This window comes from Mustela lutreola, chromosome 1 (assembly GCF_030435805.1).
Source record: "Mustela lutreola isolate mMusLut2 chromosome 1, mMusLut2.pri, whole genome shotgun sequence".
Lineage (NCBI taxonomy): Eukaryota > Metazoa > Chordata > Mammalia > Carnivora > Mustelidae > Mustela > Mustela lutreola.
The window spans coordinates 48,481,081-48,504,690 of NC_081290.1; the positions used below are offsets into that span (position 1 = coordinate 48,481,081).

Here is a 23,610-nt window from a genome sequence, read left to right on the forward strand (position 1 = left end):
GCCTACTTGTGATCTCTCTCTGTCAAATAAATAAATAAAATCTTAAAAAAAAAAAAGTAAAATCAGGTGGTGGGTGATTAGTGTTGGTAAAAATTCTCTATTGCAGAGGCACTGCTATTTCATAGCGGGATGTCAGGCAATGGCAAACACGGAGACCTACGAAAGTAAGGAGGAAAGGTTCTGGAATATGAGAAACACGGTGTAAGTAAGACTAAAGCACAGACTGCACAGATCTGACCCTTCAACAGAACTGGAACATAGAGCAAGCTACGGAAGCTTTTCTCCAGAGAAGCCCAGACAGTTCCGTTCCCCCTTACTCTCCTCAGCCTCTCTGCACAACGGCAGGTCTTTCTTCAAGTCCGTCTCAGGAATACTCCGAAACCCGCTTTACACACGGACAGCCCTGCGCATGCTCAAATCCACGGTTTCTGGTGCACAAACTGGGGCAGTTTGCGCATGTGCGAAAGCGAGACAAGCTTTTTGTCCCAAGGCCTTGCCGTACCGTCCGGGCGGCGAGCTGCATCCTGGTTCAGTTAGTGTGCACGGCGTGTGTCGAGTGTTTGCTGATCACGGTCGCCACCAACAAAATGAACCGCGAGAGCTTCGCGGCGGGCGAGCAGCTGGTGTCGCCGGCTTATGTGCGGCAGGGCTGTGAGGCCCGCCGCTCGCACGAGCACCTCATAAGGCTGCTTCTGGAGAAGGTACCGAGCTTTCGGGTCCCTCCCCAGCTGCCGCGCCCCCCAGAGCCTCTGGCTCCGCCCAGCGCCCCTTTAGTCCCGCGTACTGCTCACCCGCGCCTGTTTGTTGGTTGAGACCTGTGCCCGGAGTGTCTCGCAGCTTGCCGTGCGCTGTGCTGACTTGCTGCTCTCCGCAAATGTTCAGCCTCACCATAAACCAGCAACACCCAGAGCGTGTAGTTAAGGGAGCTTGCGGGAGTCCGGATTTGGAGTCCTGTTTTTTCCTAACTTGGGGACGTGAAGTGAGGGGAAGTCCCAGTAGCTTTTTACTCTCTTGTTTGCGGAGAGGGCAAAGTTCGCACCTTCTCTCTTTCACTATCCCAAGGACTCGGGGAATGCTTTGTGTTTGTAAACCAGGACACCGTACCCCAGAACTGCTGCAGAACCTTACGGGTCTCGTTCCTGCCAGTAACCCGAATTTTAATTTCACTCAGGTTTGACAAGACCTACTCTTAGCAGTCTGGTTTGAAGAATCCTCATTGAAGATACAGTTTATTGGTTTTCAGTTACCTTAACTTACTGTAACTTTAAGCCCGAGTAAATGTTATCGTATTCATTTATTATCCCTTCTGGGAATCTGTAGATAATTGAATGCAATGTAACAAATGTTTTGCCTCTTCGAGGCTGCTTCTTTGTGCTGAATTTATGTCTGAAGTTTAGAAAGCAAGAAGCATGGCCAAATATACACTGCAAAGTTTTAAAAATTCATTGAATACAGTTCTAGGGGATGATTTTCTGAAATACAAGCTTTTCTATTTTTTTCCAGGGCAAGTGTCCAGAGGATGGTTGGGATGAAAGTACACTTGAACTTTTTTTACATGAACTTGCAATCATGGATAGCAACAATTTCCTGGGCAATTGTGGTGTGGGAGAAAGGGAAGGGAGAGTGGCATCTGCCTTAGTTGCTCGGCGTCATTACAGGTATATTTTTAAAGTAGAAAACCTTTCTTTCTTTCTTTTTTCTTTTTTCTTTTTTTTTGTTAAAAACAATGGTGTTAATACTAATGTTAAATTATAAAACATCTGTTGGTGACCTCCTTCTTCCCTATTCAAATGGACATACAAACCAGATGCAACAGGGAGATGGAAGCAGTTTGTGTGAGTAGTTGCTTTTCGAGACAGTTGGGAGAAGGTTCTAGTTATCCTGTCACGTTCTGGGTGTTTAAGAGTACTGCCCATGCATTTAACATAATAAATCTGTTTGGTTTTAAGAGTTTAAACTATGTTAAGGTTGTTGATGGTTTGCCATATTTCTTTTCTGGTATTGCACGGTTCTTTAGAGAATGATATGTAGGTGGAACTTTAAAATGTTTATCTGTATCTAAACCGAATCCTAGTTTATAAATAGCTTGCTTTGTTGCAGTAGATGTAGGAATGGTATGCTAAAACTTTAGATTATTAAGTCACTTTCCTTTTGCAATATTTTAGAAAGCTTTTTGTCAATTCTGCTAACCATTTAATTGGTAGTGTTTCCAAATATGATCATTTCTCTGTTCTTCCACTTTTCTGTGAAATATAGGTAAACTTTTAAAAACTCCTGTCTTGAAATTTTCAGTGATGAAATTTTTCTGAGCATAGTAGAATTTTATTTCAATCAAAACCATTGCAGTCAGAACTAATGATAATGATCTGTAACTTGGCTGAAAAATTCGTGGTTAAAATGGGCTGATAACATGATTTATAATACTTGTTAAAAATGCTTTGTTGTTTTTTTGTTTGTTTGTTTGCTTTTATTTCTTTTCAGCCTAACAGTATTCATTGTTTTCTTACCACACCCAGTGCTCCATGCAATCCGTGCCCTCTCTAATTCCCACCACCTGGTTCCCCCAACCTCCCCCCCCCCTTCAAATCTCTCAGATTGTTTTTCAGAGTCCATAGTCTCTCATGGTTCACCTCCCCTTCCAATTTCCCTCAACTCCCTTCTCCTCTCCATCTCCCCTTGTCCTCCATGCTATTTGTTATGCTCCACAAATAAGTGAAACCATATGATAATTGGCTCTCTCTGCTTGACTTATTTCACTCAGCATAATCTCTTCCAGTCCCGTCCATGTTGCTACAAAAGTTGGGTATTCATCCTTCCTGATGGAGGCATAATACTTCATAGTGTATTTGGAGCACATCTTCCTTATCCATTCGTCCATTGAAGGGCATCTTGGTTCTTTCCACAGTTTGGCGACCGTGGCCATTGCTGCTATAAACAGCTTTGTACGTTATGTTTCAGTAGTGATGAAGTATGACACCAGTGTTCTGTGATAATCCCAGTGTGATGGATTTCTGATATTACTATAGGTTGTACAAACAGATTTTTGATTTTGAAAAATACTCAGATGTATCTTTCATGTGTATAATTTCATCTAATTTAAAATGAGTGGATTTGCACACTGATTTTTCAAGGAGTGTATACAGTTGACCCTTGAGTAATATGGGTCTGAACTGTGCAGTTCATGTGGATTTTTTTCAATGAATGCAGGACAGTATTGTAAATGTATTTGCTCTTCCTTATGATCTTCTCAATAACATTTTCTTTAACTTGTTTTATTGTAAGAAAACACTATACAATACATATAACGTACAAAATATGTGCTAATTGACTGTTTATGTTACTGGTAAGGCTTCCAGTCAGTAGTGGGCTATTAATAATTAAGTTTTGGGGGAATCAAAGTTATACATAGATTTTTGACTGTCAGGCACCCCTAATCCCCCCTCCCAAGGTCACCTGTAGTATTTTTTAAATTAAGTCTATATTTGAAATAACAGCTCATCCCCATTGGAACTTAGTCCACTGCTCTGGTTAAGTAAATGAAAGAAAGAAGAGAATCTAATGTCACATACATTCTGGTTTTCTATTGCTGCTAACAAACCACCTGAAAACTTAGTGGCTTAAAACAGTAATTTATTATTGTCTTTCACAGTTCTGTAGTAAGTTAACTAGGCTTCAGCAGTATGATTATTGCTTCCAGTCTCTCATCCAGTTGTAGTCAGAAGTTGGCCTATTAGGTCAACTGGGGCAATTGATCTAGGTTGACTGGATGACTAGATGGCTGGGAGCTCAGAAGGCCTTCACACCTGGCATGGGCCTCTCCCAGCATGGCATCTGGGTTATAGGAGGGAGCTCCTGCAAGAGCAGGCCCTTCTAGAGGCCAGGTGAAGCTTTAGGTCTTCTTTGACCTAGATCAGAAATTCCAGAGCATCACTTCCGCTAGATGCTTCCTGGCCAACCAAGTCACTAAGGCCAATTCTGATTCAAGTGGAGAGGAATTTGATTCCATTTCTTGGTGTTGACAGTAGTGTGTGTGCGTAGGGAGAAAGGAATTGATGGTGGCCATCTTTGGAGACTAGCTACTGCAATTGATTTCAGTTTAACTAGGATATTTTCACATTTTTAATAGTTTATGAAATATATCTGCAATAGTCAAGTGTTGCCTCTAGTGTTTTTTTTTTTTTATTATTGTATCTGTATACTTATACAGTGAATTACTTAGAACACTGAATATTTTTGTCCAGTTGTTGGCCCATTTTTTGCTTAGGTTCATTCATGGAATTGGACGATCGGGTGATATTTCTGCTGTGCAACCAAAAGCTGCAGGTTCTAGCCTTTTGAACAAAATTACCAATTCTTTGGTCCTGGACATCTTAAAGTTGGCTGGTATGTACTATATTAATCATAATATTTTGGCTGACCAGCCACACCCACCTTTGCTTAATATCTTTTGTTAATGCCTCTTTCCAAACAGGTCCTGAAGGGCTCTTGAAAAGACATAAAGACATACATATTTTTAAAAATCCTTTAGGAAAAAATAGAAAATCAGAGCCATAAACCTGGAGGATGAATTTGGCAGTGAGCTTCCTGAGGTCAAGTACAGAGGAAGCACTGTCTATAACTCTTATTTGATTGAAGAATTATATCATTTCTTCAAGAAGGATGCTGGTTTTTTAGTGAAATCACTAATTTCTCCTTTACTTCTTATTTGTAGGTGTCCCTACAGTGACCAACTGCTTTGTAGTTCCCATGGCAACTGGTATGAGTCTAACCTTGTGTTTCTTAACATTACGACATAAAAGACCAAAGGCGAAGTATATTATATGGCCGAGAATAGACCAGAAGTCCTGCTTTAAATCCATGATCACTGCAGGTAAAAGAAGAAAAGTAACATATATAATGTAGAAAATTCACCCTTTTAGAGGCGATTGAATGAAAAAGAAACTAAATGTGTTCTTATTCTTCCTTTTTATTGTAATAAAATATACATAATAAGATTTACTGTTTTAATCATTTTAATTTGATTTTTTTAAAAATATTTTTATTTATTTATTTATTTGACAGACAGATCACAAGTAGGCAGAGAGGCAGACAGAGAGAGGAGGAAGCAGGCTCCCTGCTCCAGGCTCCTTTGACCTGAGCCAAAGGCAGAGGCTTTAGCCCGCTGATCTACCCAGGCGCCCCTAATTTGATTATTTATTTTTAAAAATATTTCACTCATTTGGGAGAGAGAACGAGTGCAAGCATGAGCGGGGGGGAGTAGAGGCAGAGGGAGAGGGAGAAGCAGATTCCCTGCTTAGCAGGGAGCCCAGTGGCATCTCCATCCCGGGACCTTGAGATCATGACCTGAGCCTATGGCAGATGCTTAACCAACTGAGCTACCCAGGTACCCCAATTTTAATCATTTTTAAGGCTAAGATTCTATGACATTAAATATATTCACAGTGTTGTGCAATCATTATGTAACACCATCTCGAGAACTTTTCCATCCTCTTAAATTGGATCTCTACCCATTAAACAATAACTCCTCCTTCCCTGCTACCCCCAGTTCCTAGAAATCACCGTTCTACTTTGTGTTTCCATGAATTTGACTACTCTGGGTCCTTCATATAAGTGGAATATAGTGTATTTGTCCTTTTGAGACTGGGTTTATTTCATATAGCACAATATCTTTAAAAGTTCATCCATGTTGTAGTATGTATCAGAATTTCTTTCCTTTTCTAAGAGTAATACTCCTCTGTATATATTTATATCTTACATTTTGTTCATTCATTCATTCATTAATACCTGGATTGCTTTCACCCTTTGGCTCTTGTGAATAATGCTGAGTAAACATGGGTGCAAAAATACCTGTTTGAGTCCCTGCTTTGAATTCTGTAGGGTCTATACTCCAAAGTGGAGTGGCTGTATCATATATCCCTATTCTTTGAAATGGGAATATGATTATCTGTCTCACAACATTGTTTTGAGCATTGAGCAGGATGACATATGAAATACCCAGCAGTAATCCCTGGAGCATAAAGGTACTAAGGGGCTTCAGGAATGGTGGGTGTAGATACATAAATGGGATACATATAAATTATTACCATAAACCCAAGTGTAAGGATCCAGGCATCATTACATATAGGTGAGGCAAAAACTTTACGTTGGTATTTTAGTATTTAGCTTGCTTAAGTCAAGGTAAATTTGGGAACTTAAGGTTAATTTTGAATAGCTTCAGTCTGTTGTAGGAAGTAAACTATATTAGCCTATAATTAAACTACATAAATAATCCTAAAGAAATCCATTTAAAGGGATTCATAGTAAGGACTTATAGCAGAAATTGATAAAAAGATAGACTGATTTATGTTAAGTAGTATAAAGTTGTCAAGTCTGTTTATTTATATCCTGTTAACCAAAGAACTAATTACCAAAGTTATGGGAAAGGTTGCCATATTGAAAAATGGGAAACTTTCCAAAAGATATTGGGATTTGTATTACAACGTACAGTTTATCCTTTCTTAGGATAGCCTATATTCTTAGGAAGCCAGATAGTTGTGTCCTCCAAAAAAAACCTTGCATTTTAAATGTTTGAAGGCAAAAATAGGGTTGGGTCAAGAGAATTTGAAAAATAATAGAAAATAAGCTGTCATTAGGAAGCACTACTTATTTAAGTTTTTTTTGTTTTGAAAGCTGTGAAGGTATAGATATAAAACCCGGACATCTCTGAGCCAGTATAATTGAATTGATGATTTTAATAGTGGCCATGTTTTTATATTTCTGTAGATAGAATGCAGACAACTTGATATGGATTATTAAGCACAGAAGAAAACTGCTTGCTTATAACTGTGCTTTAATTTGCTGTATGACCTTGGGGAAGCCACTAAATTTTCCTGAACTTTGGCTCCCTTATCTTTGAAATGAGTGAGTTAAGGTAAATGGTTTCTAAGTCTCTTAGAGCCCCTAAGTGTGAAAGTCCAGCCTGCTGTAGATTTGCTATTTAGGAATACTGAAGATGTGACTACATAATAACTTGATGTATAAAATCTCCCAAGTTTCTTTTCTTTTTTTTTTTTTTTTAAGATTTTATTTATTTATTTGACAGAGAGAGATTACAAGTAGGCAGAGAGGCAGGCAGAGAGAGAGAGAGGAGGAAGCAGGCTACCTGCTGAGCAGAGAGCCCGTTGCGGGACTCCATCCCAGGACTCTGAGATCACGACCTGAGCTGAAGGCAGCGGCTTAATCCACTGAGCCACCCAGGCACCCCTCCCAAGTTTATTTTCTATCCAATTTGTAAGACTCTGACCACTTAGATTTTACTTATACCCTAAGTACTTAGTAGCGGCTTAATCCACTGAGCCACCCAGGCGCCCCTCCCAAGTTTATTTTCTATCCAATTTGTAAGACTCTGACCACTTAGATTTTACTTATACCCTAAGTACTTAGTAGCTTTACAAAATATTTGGTTATCTAAGTGCTCTGTGCAGTGTTTGGTGTATATATTGCACATAAAACTCTTGAAGTTTATGGATACCTAAATGTTCACCATACAAGATTACACAGTTATTATTTGGGGCGATCTTTGATCATATGCTAGTTAAGTGTACTAATTCAAATGAAAATTGAGAAATAGTTTTTATATTTAAATTGTAGAAGGCCCTTGTGAAACTGTGGGATGGGTCAGTGGTCGGTAAACTACTAAAGTTCATTACTTTTTCTTTAGGAGTAAGATATTAAGTTGGTGATTGTGATTTGTTTTAGTACCTGAATTATATGGTTATTCTTGTCCATCTCTGAAATAAAGTGAACTTAAAAATGAAATGTTGCCAGGGGTGCCTGGGTGGCTTAATCAGTTAGGTGTCCGCCTTCCGCTCAGGTCGTGGTGCCAGGGTCCTGAGATTGAGCCCCACACTGGGCTGGCTCCCTGCTCTCCCTCTCCTACTCCCCCTGCTCTGTTCCCTCTCTCTTGCTGTCTCTCTCTCTCTCTCAATTAAATAAATAAATAAAATCTTTTTTTAAAAAAAGTGAAATGTTGCCAGAGAATGAGTAGATTTACTTTTCTGGCGTCTGAAGTTGAATTGTGCCAAATGATTCTTTTTGTCATTAATGACTGTGTTATCACTTTCATAGGTATTTATTTGACATTTGTTTTCCTTCCCAGAATTAGTCTTTGTAGTCCTATCTAAGTGTTAAGTAAATTTGTGGTTCTATTTGTGGTCTACTAGTCCTTCACATTATTTTGGCCTGCTTTTGAGTCCTACCAATATCAAGCCATGTCTCTATTATTCAGGGAGGGTTCATTGACCGGATTTAGAGTTCTTATGTGGAATAGCATTGCTTCCTAGAGTTCCAGGATCTTCCCTTATTTTAGTTTACCTAACATTTTTGATTTCTGATTGGCTTGGTTAGGTTTTGAGCCGGTGGTGATAGAGAATGTTTTAGAAGGTGACGAGCTGCGCACAGACCTGAAAGCAGTGGAGTCTAAAGTCCAGGAACTTGGGCCTGATTCCATTCTGTGTGTTCATTCCACTACATCCTGTTTTGCTCCAAGGGTGCCTGATAGGTAAATCATTTGCAAATATTGTCCTTTAGGTTTTCATTGGGTCTTTTTTTAGTTTTTTATCAACAGATTCTTAAATGCCACTATTTAGTTCTGTTATCTAATGTTTCTGACAAGAGTAAACTTTAGGAAAATAGTGATGCACAGTTATTAATATGTTTGAATTTCTGATTTTATTAAATTTAAAATATATTTTGATTTCTTTACATTAAGCTTATTCCTTTATAGTCTTAATTTGAATAGGTATATGTATATATTGTCTTTATCAGTTAATTGGACTGAATATTGTGGGACCAGGTCAGTCAAAGGAAATGTAAAAAAGAGGCATATCATTTCTTCTATCTGACAGACATCTTAAATTGGCCACTAAGTTATAATACAGTTTGATCCACATGGAGAATATTTTTTGTCTCCTTGCCTTTCATTAAATACCTTTATGCACCCCCTAAATACTAGCAGATTTGATCAATTCTGTATATTTAAAATAATTCACAAGTGATATTTTTTTCCTTCTTAAAATAGTACTTTATGTTATAGTATCATACTTTCAAGGAGCTTTATTATTAAGGAATGCTTTTATTAGAACACAAACATACAAAAGTGATTTTTATGAAGAAAATACTTGTTTGTACCCAGAAAAGTTCTGTTTTTAAAAAACAACATTTGATTACTTTGAATAATAGAAAGGTTCCTCTGTCAGTTTGTGAGGTTTATGAAAATGAATGATAAAATGACTTTTTAATTCATAATACCTTAAGGAAATAGTAAACTGAAAACCTCTGACAGAAGAACAGAATAATGTCATTCCTATCTGTACTTTAAGAACATATTAATAAACATCTAAAAAAGAAATCTAAACATCTAAAAAAGAAAATGTATTTTGCAAAATAAATAATAAAACCATATAATATATATTTGAAATACATCCTTATGGGAAAGAACTTTTATTGAGTAAAAATGCTTTGCTTCCAAATTCTTTGTATTGTAGAAAGAACATTTTTTAGAAAAATTAACTTTATTAAATCGTAGGATTTAGTTTTAGCTTCATAGCATGTGAAGACATTTCTATTAGAAATGGCCGCGGGGCGCCTGGGTGGCTCAGTGGGTTAAGCCGCTGCCTTCAGCTCAGGTCATGATCTCAGAGTCCTGGGATCGAGTCCCGCATCGGGCTGTCTGCTCAGCAGAGAGCCTGCTTCCCTCTCTCTCTCTCTGCCTGCCTCTCCATCTACTTGTGATTTCTCTCTGTCAAATAAATAAATAAAATCTTTAAAAAAAAAAAAAAAAAAAAAAAAAAAAAAGAAATGGCCTCAGTCATAAGTAGTATTTGGTTTTGCAAGGGAACATCGTTTATTACACTCTAATTGAAATTTATTACCTTACTTTGCATAGAGTTAGACTCTCAAATTGTTTTAATATAAGGAGTGTCAAATGAAAAAGTAAGAGTGAATTTAAAACGAGCAGCTATTTAAAAGATCCTTTAGTTTGCAAGTTGTTGGAAAATGTTATTTTGGTACTGAAACATTTAATGTTCTGTATTTTTTAATACATTAAAGTCTACTTGAAAATGTATTTTTTACTTTACGAGATGTTAAATGTAAGATTTCTTAAGATTTCAAGACATGCTAATTATTTTGCAGCTATTACCTTTAGTATGATAAGCAACCAAAAGCATTTAAAAATGAACATACCACCTTGTGAAGGGGTCATTTTAATCTGCTTCTTGTTTTTTATATGGGAAATCTTAAAGTGATTTAAAAGCTACCATCCATACAGATTTTTATAAATACCCGTTATTTCATTTATTGGTAATATTAGTTTAAAAGCTTTTTTAGGTTTATCCTAAAGTGCCTGCTGCTGAAAATGCTAAAATACCACTGTAGAAATTTCAGTTTTCCCATTTTTTTTCTGGTGTACATTAAGAATAACTTGAATTAAAGAAGTTTTCACACTGTAATTTATAAAAGCACAGTAGGAATATGTCTTTCTGTTGAATATTTATGTTTGTAGAGTAGAAGAACTGGCTGTGATCTGTGCTAATTATGGCATCCCACATATAGTCAACAATGCATATGGAGTGCAGTCTTCAAAGTGTATGCACCTCATCCAGCAGGTAAGAGAGTTTAAAAAGATAATGTCGGGAAAAAATGATTTTAATATATTACAAGATTATCCTTTGTTTTTCTTACTACTTAATATAGTAAAATCGACTGTGGCATCTTCACCTCCATGGAGCATTAGAAATTGGCATCTAATATCCATATGGTAAAAGTGACTCTTCTTTGCTGGTAATTAGACTGATAGCTTTGGTCAGGACCAACATAGAAATACTTTAGTAGCTTATTTTTTTTTAACTTTCTGAGATTGTTTCATTACCAGTATTGTTGCTTTTCTAATATACTGGTATTGTATTTTTAAAACTATATTGATGATTTATTATGTATTTAAGGAATCACTATACTTTATTATCCTAGGTTGGAAATGGCTTCATTTGTAAACATTTGAGTGTATAACTATGAAGTTGGCAGGTTTAAAAAAAAGTTACGATTTTGTTATTTTAAGCATCAACCAGATCCTAGTCATCTGTTTTAGATTCTTTTTAAAAAAAAATTTTAATTTATTTATTTTGAGGGAAAGAGAGAGAGAAAGAACATGAGCTGGGGGAGGACAGAGAGAGAGGGAGAAGCAGATTCCCCATTGAGCAGGGAGCCCAACTCAACCCTCCCTCCCTGGACCCTGGGATCAGGACCCCCGCCGAACCAGATGCTTAACAGACTGAGCCACCCAGGTGCCCCATAGAGTCTTTTTTTTTTTTTTTTTAAGATTTATTTATTCATTTTAGTGAGAGAGAGCGTGCATGTGCGGGATAGGAGCAGAGCGAGAGGGAGAGAGAATCTCCAGCAGATTCCTTCGACACAGGGCTCCATCCCACAGCGCTGAGATCATGCTCTGAGCCAAAACCTAGAGTCAGATACTTGACTGAATTTACCACCCCGGCACCCCTGTTGTAGATTCTTATTTTGAAAATACTCCTGGGCATCCTGTCCTGCTCAGAATTAGAGGCATAGCCATGGCTTGCGAGGCTTTGTGTACTCAGGCCTCTGCACCTTCTCCAGTTTCATTTACTACTGCCCTCTCTGACCCGCTGCCTCCGGGCACATTTTTTCTGTTCATTGTGCCATGTGTGTGCGCACTGCCCTGCTTTTGCTCTTGTTCCTTCCACTCACTGGGTTCCTCTTCCAGAGAGCTGCATGGCTTTTTACCTCTCTCAGACACCCTATCTAAAATTTCAGGTTCCTTTTTTTTGCCAGCATTTTCTGACTCCCTTTTCCTATTTTATATCATACTCATTTATTCTAAAGTACACATTTTTCCACATTATAATGTCTCTAAAATTGGGTTGTCTTAGAATCAGTGGTGTCTTATAGTGTTAATTGACAATGTTTTTTCTTACCTAGTAGTATGGAAAATTTGGGTGCTTCTTAAAATTGATGGCCTCTTGTTCTTTTTCTCCATAGCACGTATCACCATTTGATATGATGTTTATTTATTTTTTATTGTTTAGTTATTGGTAATAACTAGAATTAAGATTTTGTTAGAAAAAGGACTTTGTTTTGTTCACTGTTATTTCTTCAATACTTAAGACAGAATGTAGTACATAATTGATGTTCAGTGACTGATTCCTAGAAAAATTGGATGAATAAATGAAATATTATATTTACTTAGAGTGGTTAATTACTTGTATTAAGATGTGGATAGCTATTATCCATGTATGGTATGAGTTATATAATCTATGTGCATAATGATGTTAATGACATACTCAATTTTGACACACATGTGGTTTATGTTACCTGAGGAAGACTTATTCACAGATTATCTGTGGCCTTCTCCAGTGCAGTGGTGAATTCTCCTTAGCCCAGTAGGTCCTAGCTAGTAAAAAAAATAATAATAATTTTTGGAGTATACTAGTATCATTTCTCATATAAATTGTAGTTTATATGATAGTATTAGCTGATTTGCTTAACTTCTTTACTGAAAGGTTGTATCAGGGCACAACTGGCTACAGGTAAGAAGCCCAACTCAAATTCAGCTCACCAATGAGGAAATGATAAGTTTATGTAACATAAATCCCCAGGTGGAGTGGCTGGTAGGCATGTTATGCCAGAGGAAGACTATTTATCATTACTTACATATCCTTTTCCATTATTCCTTAACTTTTTAAGGAACTTTTCCATCATAATTCTATTTTTTTAAAGATTTTATTTATTTATTTGACAGAGATCACAAGTAGGCAGAGAGGCAGGCAGAGAGAGAGAGGGGGAAGCAGGCTCCCTGCCGAGCAGAGAGCCCAATGTGGGGCTCGATCCCAGGACCCTGAAATCATGACCCTGAGCTGAAGACAGAGACTTATTAACCCACTGATCCACCTAGGCAGCCCTCCGTCATAATTCCAGACAAGATTATTTCCAATGTGAATGGTAGCCAAGAAAGGTTGTATAGTTTTCTACACTGGAAATCTTTTTTTTTTTTTAGATTTTATTTATTTATTTGAGAGAGAGAGAGAGAGCATGAGAAGAGGGAGGGTCAGAGGGAGAGGCAGACTCCTGGCTGAGCAGGGAGCCCGATGGAGGGCTTAATCCTAGGACTCTGGGATCATGACCTGAATGAAGGCAGACACCGAACCAACTGAGCCACCCAGGCACCCTCTATACTGGAATTCTTGAAAACATTTTGTTTCAGTGATTTGTTTTTATTTCTCTTTTCCCCTTTCCTCTTTAGTTTTTAGCAGCCTCAGTTCTTTTGAAAGCATGCTGTACTTTGTCATCACTTCTAATTTGTGAGGTGATTTTACTGAAACTTTAATCAGAAAATAACACTTTAAGATGGGTGAGTGATATTTAAATAGTTACTGTATTGTTGCAGATACTATATTAACTTCTAAAATTAGCATTTCTTAAAAGGAAAAAAACTGTACTTAAATGTTTTAATGTTCCCAAGTTGGCCCTCACAAAATGAGGTGGTGGCACTGTTGCTTTAAGCCAAGGAAATACTTGGGTCTTATTGAGTGAGACTTGCTGTTGATGACATTCTAAAAAAAAATTATAGTTAGCTTTAATTCATCTCCATAGTTCTTCTTAGTAATATGCCATTAGTAATGCCATTTATTGAATACCCACCATTTGTCAGGCATTCTGCTAGACTTGTAAAGTTTATTAGCTTAATCCTAACAATTTAAGGTGTACTTATTATTTATTTCCTTTCTGCAAATGAAGAAACAAACTCTGAAGGATTAAGTGACTGGCCCCAGGTCCCGTAGCTACAAAATGGCCCATTTAGTTCAGTGTGAATTCAGAGCCTCATATTTTCTCTTAAAAAACAGAGTGCTGAAATTGCAAATACATTCTTGAGAAGATAGTATTATAGTAATCAGTCAGTGGAGAAAGAGCTATAACTAAAGTGTTTCAGCTTTATTCATTTAATTTTATTTTTATTTTTGAAAGATTTTATTTATTTATTAGAGAGGGAGCATGAGAGCAGGGTGAGGGGCAGAGGGAGAAACAGTCTCCCTGCTGAGCAAGGAGCATGATGCTGGCCTCTGTCCCAGTACTCCGAGACCATGACCTGAGCCAAAGGGAGATACTTAACTGATTGAGCCACCCAGGCACCCCAGTTTTTTCTTTTTTTTATTTTAAAGATGATGCTCCAGAATGGTTTAATGAAGAGCATATAAAATATTTTGGTATGATGTGTCATCCCCAGGAAGATGGCTTTGAGGAACCAGTACTTCTGTTTATATAGTAAACTAATTTAGGAGACTGATGGAATATGGATGGTAGGACAGATTAATGGAGAGGGATGTTGTAGAGTCACAGAAATACATAAGATTGATTATTTTAGAGTTGGAATGGATTATAAAGCTCCCAAAGTGTGGGAAGCAGCAGCTTTGCTTACTAAGAATTTGCAAAAAGTAGGTGTTATACTACTTATTCACAGACCTACTTGTCAGGTCATTCAACAGATCCCCCTGATGTGCCAGGCATCAGGTTAGGCACTGGGGATATAGTAGTAAATACCACAGTGTCCTTATACTCCTGAAGCAGAAGGAGACAGTACACAATAAGAATGACAGGTCTTGATAAATGCTCTGGATTGGGGAGGGGGTGTCAGAGTAAATGGAGTGATCCAGGAAGTCCTCTCCAGGAAGTAACATTTGAACAGAGCCCTGAGTAATAGGAAGGGGTGAGCCCTGCAGCTCTCTAGAGTCCAGACAGAAGGTAACAGCAGCAAGTAAGTGAGGCAGGAGTGTGCTCGGAGGATGTGAGGAAGAGCAAGGAGGCCAATATGGCTGGACCTGGGTGAATGAGGACAGCAATGATAGTAAGAGATTTGAGGTGCCCTAAGGATTGGGGATTTTATCCGTGGTCTGGTTGCAGCCACGGGAGGGTTTTGAGCAGAAGAGTGACGTAATTCACATTTTTCAGCCCTCATTCTGGCTGCTATGTGGGGAGTAGACTGTAGGAAGGCAGGAGTGGAAGGCTGTTGCAGAGCCCACATGAAATGTGTTGGTGGCTCAGGCCAGGGTGGTGGCCATTAAGGGTTAAGACATGGTTGGGTTCAGATGTATTTTGAAAGTGGATCTTACAGGGTGTGCCGATGAATCAGACGTGAGGTATGAGGAAATGAGAATTCAGGGACTCCAGGGCTTTGGCTTCGGTACTGGAAGAATGGAAATGCCACAGGAATAATACTTTGTTTTATAAACGTGGGCTCTTCCTCCAGGTTACCTCAGTTTTAGACCCTGCTGTGCCTTTGATTGCCTGTGTGACTTTGAATAAGGTGCTTTAACTGCCTGGATTTGAATCCCAGCTGTGGTGTTAAGTACATTTCTGACCTTGGACAGGCCACTTTAATTTTATTATGCCTTAATTTTCTCATCTGTAAAATAGCTATTATAGTAGCATCTACCTCATATGGTTATTATGAGGGCTAAATGGGTTAAAAATATAGAGTGCTTAGAACAGTGCCTGATGTTTAGTAAGTTCCCAGTAAATTCTGGCAGAAATTTTTATTATATGAATAGCTATCTATTTTATTTGCTACCAGGACTCCTAGAACCTTAAGCAATGTTTGGCAGCTGATAGTGCCCAGATATTTCTTTTGTGAATAAACAAGGAAACAAATGAGCTGATAAATGGTAGCCCTTTCCTTCATAGCACATGCTCATATGTTCCCTGTTTTATTTAAGCCCTTTCAGTCTTCTGGTGTTTTTAAACTTACTATGGTAGTCGCTTCATAATATATGCATGTATTAAATCATCATGTTGTACACCTCAAACATGCACAGAATGTGTCAGTTATATCTCAGTAAAACTGGCAAAATAATGTTTTCATTTAAAAAAATGAAAAACCCATATTTTACTTCCACATTTATTTAATTTTTCTTTTGAAACATATGTAGGTATATATTGGGGCTTATTCACTCTGTTTCTTTGATAAAACCATTTGTTATTTGTCAGGCTGTTTGTTTTCTTGCCACAGAGTGTGCTGCCCTTTATGCTTTCTGTGTTTTAGTGATGGAGGGTTCTAGCAAAGTCTGGCAGCGATAGTTCACTTAAAACTCCTGCTCCTGATTGAGACTCACATTTCTCTCAGGAAGCCTTGGACAGTACTTAAATGTTAATAAAAGACAACGCTAAGAATCCCTCTTTATTTTTGCGTTCTACTACTTTGCGTGCTGTTTGGATATTTATTCCATCGGTCATTATATGCTTCTTTCTGTTTCCTTGTGATATGGTGAGATTTTCTTTGATTTTAATTTATGAGGACATCAGAAGAGTAACAGGGAAAGGTTAAGATTTAAACAATCATGCGGTAGCTTCCAAAGTAGTCTGCTTCCCTTTCCTGCTTTTGTGCTTTTCCCTATTGCCTGGATCTGGTCTCTCAGATTAGGCCAGCTATCTGCTCCTTCTATTCTCCCTCAGATATGGATGTGGAGGGAAAGTGTGAAGATGAAGGTCAAATGTGGTTGTAATATTAATAGGAATGTAGATTGTGAATACAGATTGAAAATCTGTCACTACAGATAAAGAAAAAAACGATCTTAGTTGAAATTTAGATAATATCTCTATTTTTAAGAGGAGAAAATTGAAGCACATTAGATAGAAGGTCACAGACTATGTTGGATGGGGACTAGAACTTAGTTTTTACATTTCTGGTAAGTAAGTATTCAGTTTTTCACTGGGATGTTAGATTTTCACTTGAAGTTCATTTGCAGTAGAATGAGATCATCTAAGATTATAACATTAGGAAACGTGAGTTATACAGAAACATCGCCAAGAGTATACAAAAAAAATTCCATTAGTTGATGTTAAAAATAATTTTTTTTCTTTTTTGTGATCTGAGTGGTGGTGGGAGCAGAGCTTGTTGCTTAAAGTGGTCATGCAGATGGTTGATTGTCCCCGCATCAAAGAGAAGGATGTAAATGTATTAACTGATTGATGGGCAACATGGGTGGCTGCCGTCCATTACATACTGGTGGCCAGTCTTGAACTCACAGAGGGTGTTTAAAATGACTTAATAGTTGCAGGATGGACTGTTATTCTTGGGGGGGAAACTACTCTCCTAGCCAACTTTAAGGTGAAAAGCTGAGTTCCCACCTAAACTAATACTAAAACTCTGCCTTCCTCCCGAGGTTGTTGTGAGGTTTTAATGATTTTTTTTTTTTTTTGTATAAAAACAGATTGTAAATAAAGTGCTCTTTCACATAAAAGGAGCAACATTTAAAAACTTTTTCATGCCTAAAAATGTTTTATTGGCACTGTTACAAAGAAAATAAGATATTTGATCTATTTATGATTTTTCATGAATTATTTAATGGTATTTATTTCTTAATAGCAGTTGCTGTTTTTTTTCCTAGAAGCCAATATTTAACATTACATGTTCTTTCATTCTAGGGGGCTCGGGTTGGCAGAATAGATGCTTTCGTTCAGAGCTTGGACAAAAATTTTATGGTTCCAGTAGGTGGCGCTATAATTGCTGGCTTTAATGATTCCTTCATTCAGGAAATCAGCAAGATGTATCCAGGTAAAGAAATAACTAACAAAAATCCATTTATACCTAGGCTACTAAAAAAAAAAAAATCTTAATTTCTAAAGGTTTTCCCCCCTTCCTGAATATAATTTGTTTATCTTATCTCAGGAAGAGCTTCAGCTTCACCTTCTTTAGATGTCCTTATTACTTTATTATCACTTGGATCAAATGGCTATAAGAAGCTATTAAAAGAAAGAAAGGTAAGCTTTCCTAAAAGCTTTTCTAAAATCTTGACTAGAATTATTCCAAATTATTGGTGTTTTTGCCTTTGGTTCACCACTTTGAGAGTATAGATGGCTAGTGTGGTCCTAAGGGATTTACTTTGATGTGGAATCACTCCAGGTGATTTCATTTAATCATTTTGTCCTGTTTATTCAGATATTGTGAGTGATCTTGGACAGGTGAGTTTGCCTTTTTTTTTTTTTTTTTTTTTTAAAGAAGGTCTTACATCAGAGATTCTTATTAATATAGTTTAGTAAAATTCAGTTCATTTATCGCTTAAAGATAGAGTCTTGAAAAACAAATGGACAAATTTTTTCTTTTTAGTTTTTGCAAGTCTGAAGACTTGTGTAGGTGTGAGATGACAGTCACAAGAGGAAGAACCAGGTCAGAAGTTGGCCAGCTTCTCATTCTAAAGTAATACATTCATCTCTAGTCATTACTGGAATGCTGAACTCATTGGTTATGTTGACTGTGAAAAGAAAAGTGACATTCGTGCTTGAAAACTGGACTTTGTCTCCAACACTAAAAACTGGCTTAATTAATTCAGGACAACTCCAAAATTGTAGACAGAGACAGTGTTGGTAGGGTGGGTCAGACTAAAATGTTTTATTCATCTCCCATCGGGGAGACCTAGAGGCCCCTGGTACAGTTTTTGTATTTGTGTAAATCTCTAACATTTAGTAGCAATTATAATCCCTGAGATTTATAATATATTTATGTATTTTATGTTTTTTCTGATAGATCCTCTCCACAGCCTTCTGAATATGTAACAGAAGTTGAAAGATTTTGTTCCTACTTTCCTCTAGTTATTCCTTTCCCCCCACCAGTTCAGTCCATAGGAAGGTAATTGCTTACTTTGTATTATGAGGACATCTCTTAAGATTTATGAGATACAGGAAAAGAGGCTCAACCTCGGTCTTTGGGAAATGCCCCTGAAAACCTGGGAGATACCACTACTCACCTAGTAGGAGGGCTAATATAAAGAACTCTGACAATAGGAAATGCTGGCAAAGAGCTTAAGCAAGTAGAGAACTCTCAGACATTGCTGGTAAGAACACAAATGGTACAGTAACTTTGGAAAACACTTTCATGGCTTTTATAAAGTTAAACATATGCTCACCATTATAAAGTAGCCTTCCCACTCCTAGCTATTCACTCAAGGGAAATGAAAATTTATGTCTGTACAAAAACCTATACATAAATGTTCATAGTGATTTTATTCATAATTGCCAAACCCTGGAAACAACTCAAATGTCCATCATCTGGTGTATAAACAAACTGTGGTGCGTATATACTCAGCAATAAAAAGGAATAAATTACTGATATAAGCAACAAAATAATGGCTCTCAAATGCATTATACTAAATGAAATAAGCCAGACTCAAAAGGCCTCATGTTGTTTGGTTTCATTTATATGCCATTCTGGAAAAGGCAAAAAATATCAGGACAGAGAAAAAAATCGGCGGTGGACAGTTGTGGGTTGAGGGAAGGGACTCATGGGATGGGAAGATGGGCTGTATCTTGACAATGGGAGTAGTTTCATAACTGTGCATGTTGGCCCAAATTCATAGAAGTGGACCCCTACATACTGGGCCTCTGAAATTTTGCTGTATGTAAATTATGCCTCAATAAACCTAACAAAGATTTTCAAATGATTAGAATAAAAGTCTGGTTTGATATACTCCCAAAGGTAATCATCATGGTCATAGATTATTGTAGCTACAAAGAGAAGACATCAATAAATGTTCCAAGGAACCTTTTCCACATGATAGATGAAGCCTGATTATAAATGAGCAAAACTATCATGGGTTTATATTGTTTATATGAGAGCTTAGTTGTATTAGATGCCAGTGGGCCTTAGTTCTCCTATAACTGATTGTTTCACTATGAAAAAGATGTTTGAACTCACAGGTTTTTTTGTGAGGTGTTCCCATTATCCTCATTTTTATAGGAAGTAAAAGGATAGAGAACTAACATGTATGAGGTAAACTATGAGACATGGGTTCAAAGCTAGGCAGTTGAGCCTTTGATCTATTGTCTTAACCTCTAAACTCTACTGCTCTTTCCTTACATGGATAAGTAGTCTGGCCTGGTAGCTATATAGTTATCTTATATAGCTATAAATCTGCAGACTTAGGTCTACTAATAGCCAGTGGAGGCAAAAACAATGAATAAATTTAGTGATCCTGGCCAAAAAAGCTCAGTTATATTTTAGAAAGGATATACCGTATTTGCCTTGTGCAGAATCACTGTTGTTGGGAATGGCCCATCCTTGACTCCAGGTGATCCTAGCGAAACTATCAATCACAGCACCCCTTCCTGCTCTGTTCAGAGCAGTGGGCATGTGATCTGGCTAACTTGGTTTGCAGGTGGGCATGTAGAGGTAGATTCCATCCAGCAGGTTTGATAGGTCCTTTAGAGAGAGAGGGTTTGCTGCTTTGCAGATATATAAGGAGATAATACTCAGCTGCCATATTTCTGGCCATGCCAAGAAAGCCTTCTTGGGACTCGAGAATACGAGAGGGAAACGAGCTAAAAGTCATTTGGGTCTCTGGATCGAGACATGCTTGCTTGTAGACTTGACTGTGAGATGAACCAACAAATTCCCTTTTCTGTTTTAAACTAGATTTCTGGGGTGCCTGGGTGGCTCAGTCAGTTAAACGTCTGCCTTTGGCTCTGGTCATGATCCCTAGGTCCTTGGATCGAGCCCCACATCGGGCTCCCTGCTTAGCAGAGAGTCTGTTTCTCCCTCTCCCTCCTGCTCCTGCTCTTTCTCTCTCTCTCTCAAATCGATAGAATCTTAAAAAATAAATAAATAAATAAATAAACTAGATTTCTAACACTGATTTTGATTCCCCTTACATCCTTGAGTCATTTGTAATGTTTCTCAACATACGTTTCCTCCTTTCCCCTTCCACTGCCACCACTTGTAGCTCAGACCCTTACTGTAGTACACCTAGATGCATACAGTAATTGACCAGTTCTTCTCCCAATCCCCAATTTTAGTCTACTCTAATTTGCTATGTTATAGCATAGCATAGTGCTAGATTAATATTTTAAAGTTCTTCAAGTTTTTCTGCTTTGGGTTATGATTGCCAGCAAGACAAAGTCCATATTCCTTAGCCTGCCATCATGATCCTTTATAGTCTGCTCTCACATTACTTTGGCAGTGTTGGACCCTGTCATTCTTTTATTCAGGCAGAGAAATGTTTATGCATAGGCCCTAAGGTAAATTCACAAATGAAACTTGCATAGTCTCTACCGTCATGGAAATTATAGTCAGGGGAAATCTAGATATTAAATAAACAATTAAAAATCTGTCCGGCATTATGAAAAGGACAAGCAGAAGGTAGGGGAGTGTGTGGCAGCTAACCCAGATCCAGCAGGGGTGGGGAAGGCCTCCCTGAGGAAGAGACATCTGTTCTACAGAAGTATAGCTCGTTCATTTATTAGACTCCTATGGTGTCATCATTAACTCGAATGGATGGCTAAAATAACTGTCGAACTCTTAAAGGGTACTTTAGACTGAATCTAGAAAGCAAAGTACTATGCCAGTTATTGGAGAGTTTGTTCTAGATAACTTCATAAAACTGGCCTTCCTTTGGGATAAATACAGAGTCAGTCACTCTGGAGTGAGGCTCAAACACCTGCATTTGTATCAGACTTCCCTGATGAATATGATGCACATCCTATTTTGAAACCCATTGTTTGGGGGGCACACAGGTCTCTTGTATCTATCGCAGAAAGTTGGAGAAGAAACATAACAGTGTCCTAGCATTTGAATACATAGGTTGATAATATTTTATGGAGTTTGAGACAGACTGTATAAATATCCCAAATAACAAATATAACTTGTTAGTTATAACAATATAACTAACAAATATGTAATATATAACTCCCAAATAACAATATAACTTGTTAGTTACCTCTTTATTTCTGATCTTTTCCATTATCCTAGATACAGCCTTACATTGTGGCTGCTCTTTACCTTACAATGATCCCTCTGCAGATTTGGCTAAAAATTCATTTTTGGAATCTATAATAGCTCTGATAAGACTCTTACATAAAGTTTTAAGCTAGACATTTAAAGATTATTCTTTATAATATAGATAGAAACTTTAAAACTTTTTATATGCTCTTTTTATTATATCAAGCAAGTATACTATTTAATATTTCTTATTTTCTTGAATTGAAACTGTATATGATAACTGATATTATTATATATTTGCTCTAATAAACTAAAACAGGTCTTGAGTGATTTTGTAGTTAAATTTATTGAACTAACAAATTAAGCTGATTATCTGGGTGCATGCCCCCCAGAATCACCATCAGGTCTCTGAAATGAAACTTTGTCCTTGATTATAGGTAGTCTGGGAGACTAGCGTCCACCTTGGAGTTGGCATTCATCCCTCTACTCTTCGTGTCCTTTGCTTGATATTAGTAGATGCTCATCAGATGGTGGAATGAACTAATGGATGGTATTTGGGAACACCTAGGTTTAGTTCCATATAGTTGTCTCTTATGTTGCACAGAATGAGTATCTTTCTGGATATTAGAAAGTAAATTAACTTTTTGATCCTGACTTACATTATGAGTTAGATGTTGTCATAGAAATATTTCTCTATATAGTTATAGTTGGAAATTTGTGAAAAGAAGTGAGTTGAAAAGGTGATACCTGTTGTGTGTGACCAGTATTATAGTTCTGAAAGTAGGTCTTCCTCACTAGCAGGTACTTCTCTTCCAAGAGAATTTCCTTACCTTGGGATTTTGGACTTGTTGATTTTAGGGGTGCCCTGTCATCTTTTCAGAATCTAAGAATTTCCATGATGCCATGGTTCTTTTGACTTTTGACATTGAGGTTTTGACTTTAAAATTTTCAGATACTTTTAGGGAATTCCAAATACCCATGTGTGTGTAAATTTTGCTTAGCATGAAAAAGAAAATCCACCTGCTTTGGGAAGGACCTGTAAGAATATGTAGCTTGACTGGTAAATAGATCCAGCAGGTAGCCCGGCTTTGCTTCCCATGGGAACTTTGTTAATCATTGTATAAATATTCTGTGGGCCAGATTTTATGTTCTGATGATATATATGAATCGGATGGCTCCATCTCAGATATCAAGGGGTAGCCTCTCTTTGTAACATCCAGAACTTTGTTCTTTTCCTTTTTCTAGATGGAGTAGAGTTGAATTCACAGGGATAGGACAAGAATAGGATTGTAGCTACAGGGTATTAGCACATGTCTGTAAGGGTCCTGCCAGCTAATGTTAGTTACTATTTTTTAGTTATTTTTAAAAAGATTTATTTACTTATTTGAGAGAGAGCAAGCGAGCGAGTGCGAGTATGAGGTTGGGGGGCAGAGGAGAACGAGAAAGAATCTGAGTAGACTCTGAACTGAGCACAGAGCCCTAGGCAGGGCTCAAACTCCCGACCCTGAGATCATGACCTGAGCTGAAACAAAGAGTTGGATGCTCACCTGACTGCGCCACTCCAGACGCCCCACTGATGTTATTTTATCTGGAAACTCTTCTAGGAGGGAAAAGTCGGTGGGTGGGAAGTCAGCATTTTTATGAATGTTTGCTGTGTGCGAGGAGCTCTGTGAGGTTTATTATATTTATTATTTCATGTGCTACTTAAAGCAAGTTTATGAGGTAGGTATTACCCCCATTTTACAGATGAAATTGAGGCGCAGAGACATTAAGTACTTATCCAAAGAGCACAAAAAGTGCCAGAACTGCCCCTGAAACCAGGTCTGCGTGATTCTAAA

General features: G+C 37.6%; 1 protein-coding gene across 1 annotated transcript in view; it reads left to right on the top strand.

Moving 5' to 3' along the window:
* The first annotated feature begins 480 nt into the window (after positions 1–480).
* The window catches only part of SEPSECS (Sep (O-phosphoserine) tRNA:Sec (selenocysteine) tRNA synthase), a 35,683-nt gene continuing 12,553 nt past the window's right edge, over positions 481–23,610 (top strand). Inside the window, exons 1-8 of the mRNA XM_059164484.1 lie at positions 481–701; positions 1,504–1,658; positions 4,265–4,383; positions 4,712–4,870; positions 8,386–8,539; positions 10,544–10,646; positions 17,488–17,617; positions 17,732–17,823. Coding sequence (XP_059020467.1) covers positions 588–701; positions 1,504–1,658; positions 4,265–4,383; positions 4,712–4,870; positions 8,386–8,539; positions 10,544–10,646; positions 17,488–17,617; positions 17,732–17,823 — 1,026 coding nt within the window. The 5' untranslated portion in view covers positions 481–587. The remainder of the gene's footprint in view (positions 702–1,503; positions 1,659–4,264; positions 4,384–4,711; positions 4,871–8,385; positions 8,540–10,543; positions 10,647–17,487; positions 17,618–17,731; positions 17,824–23,610) is intronic.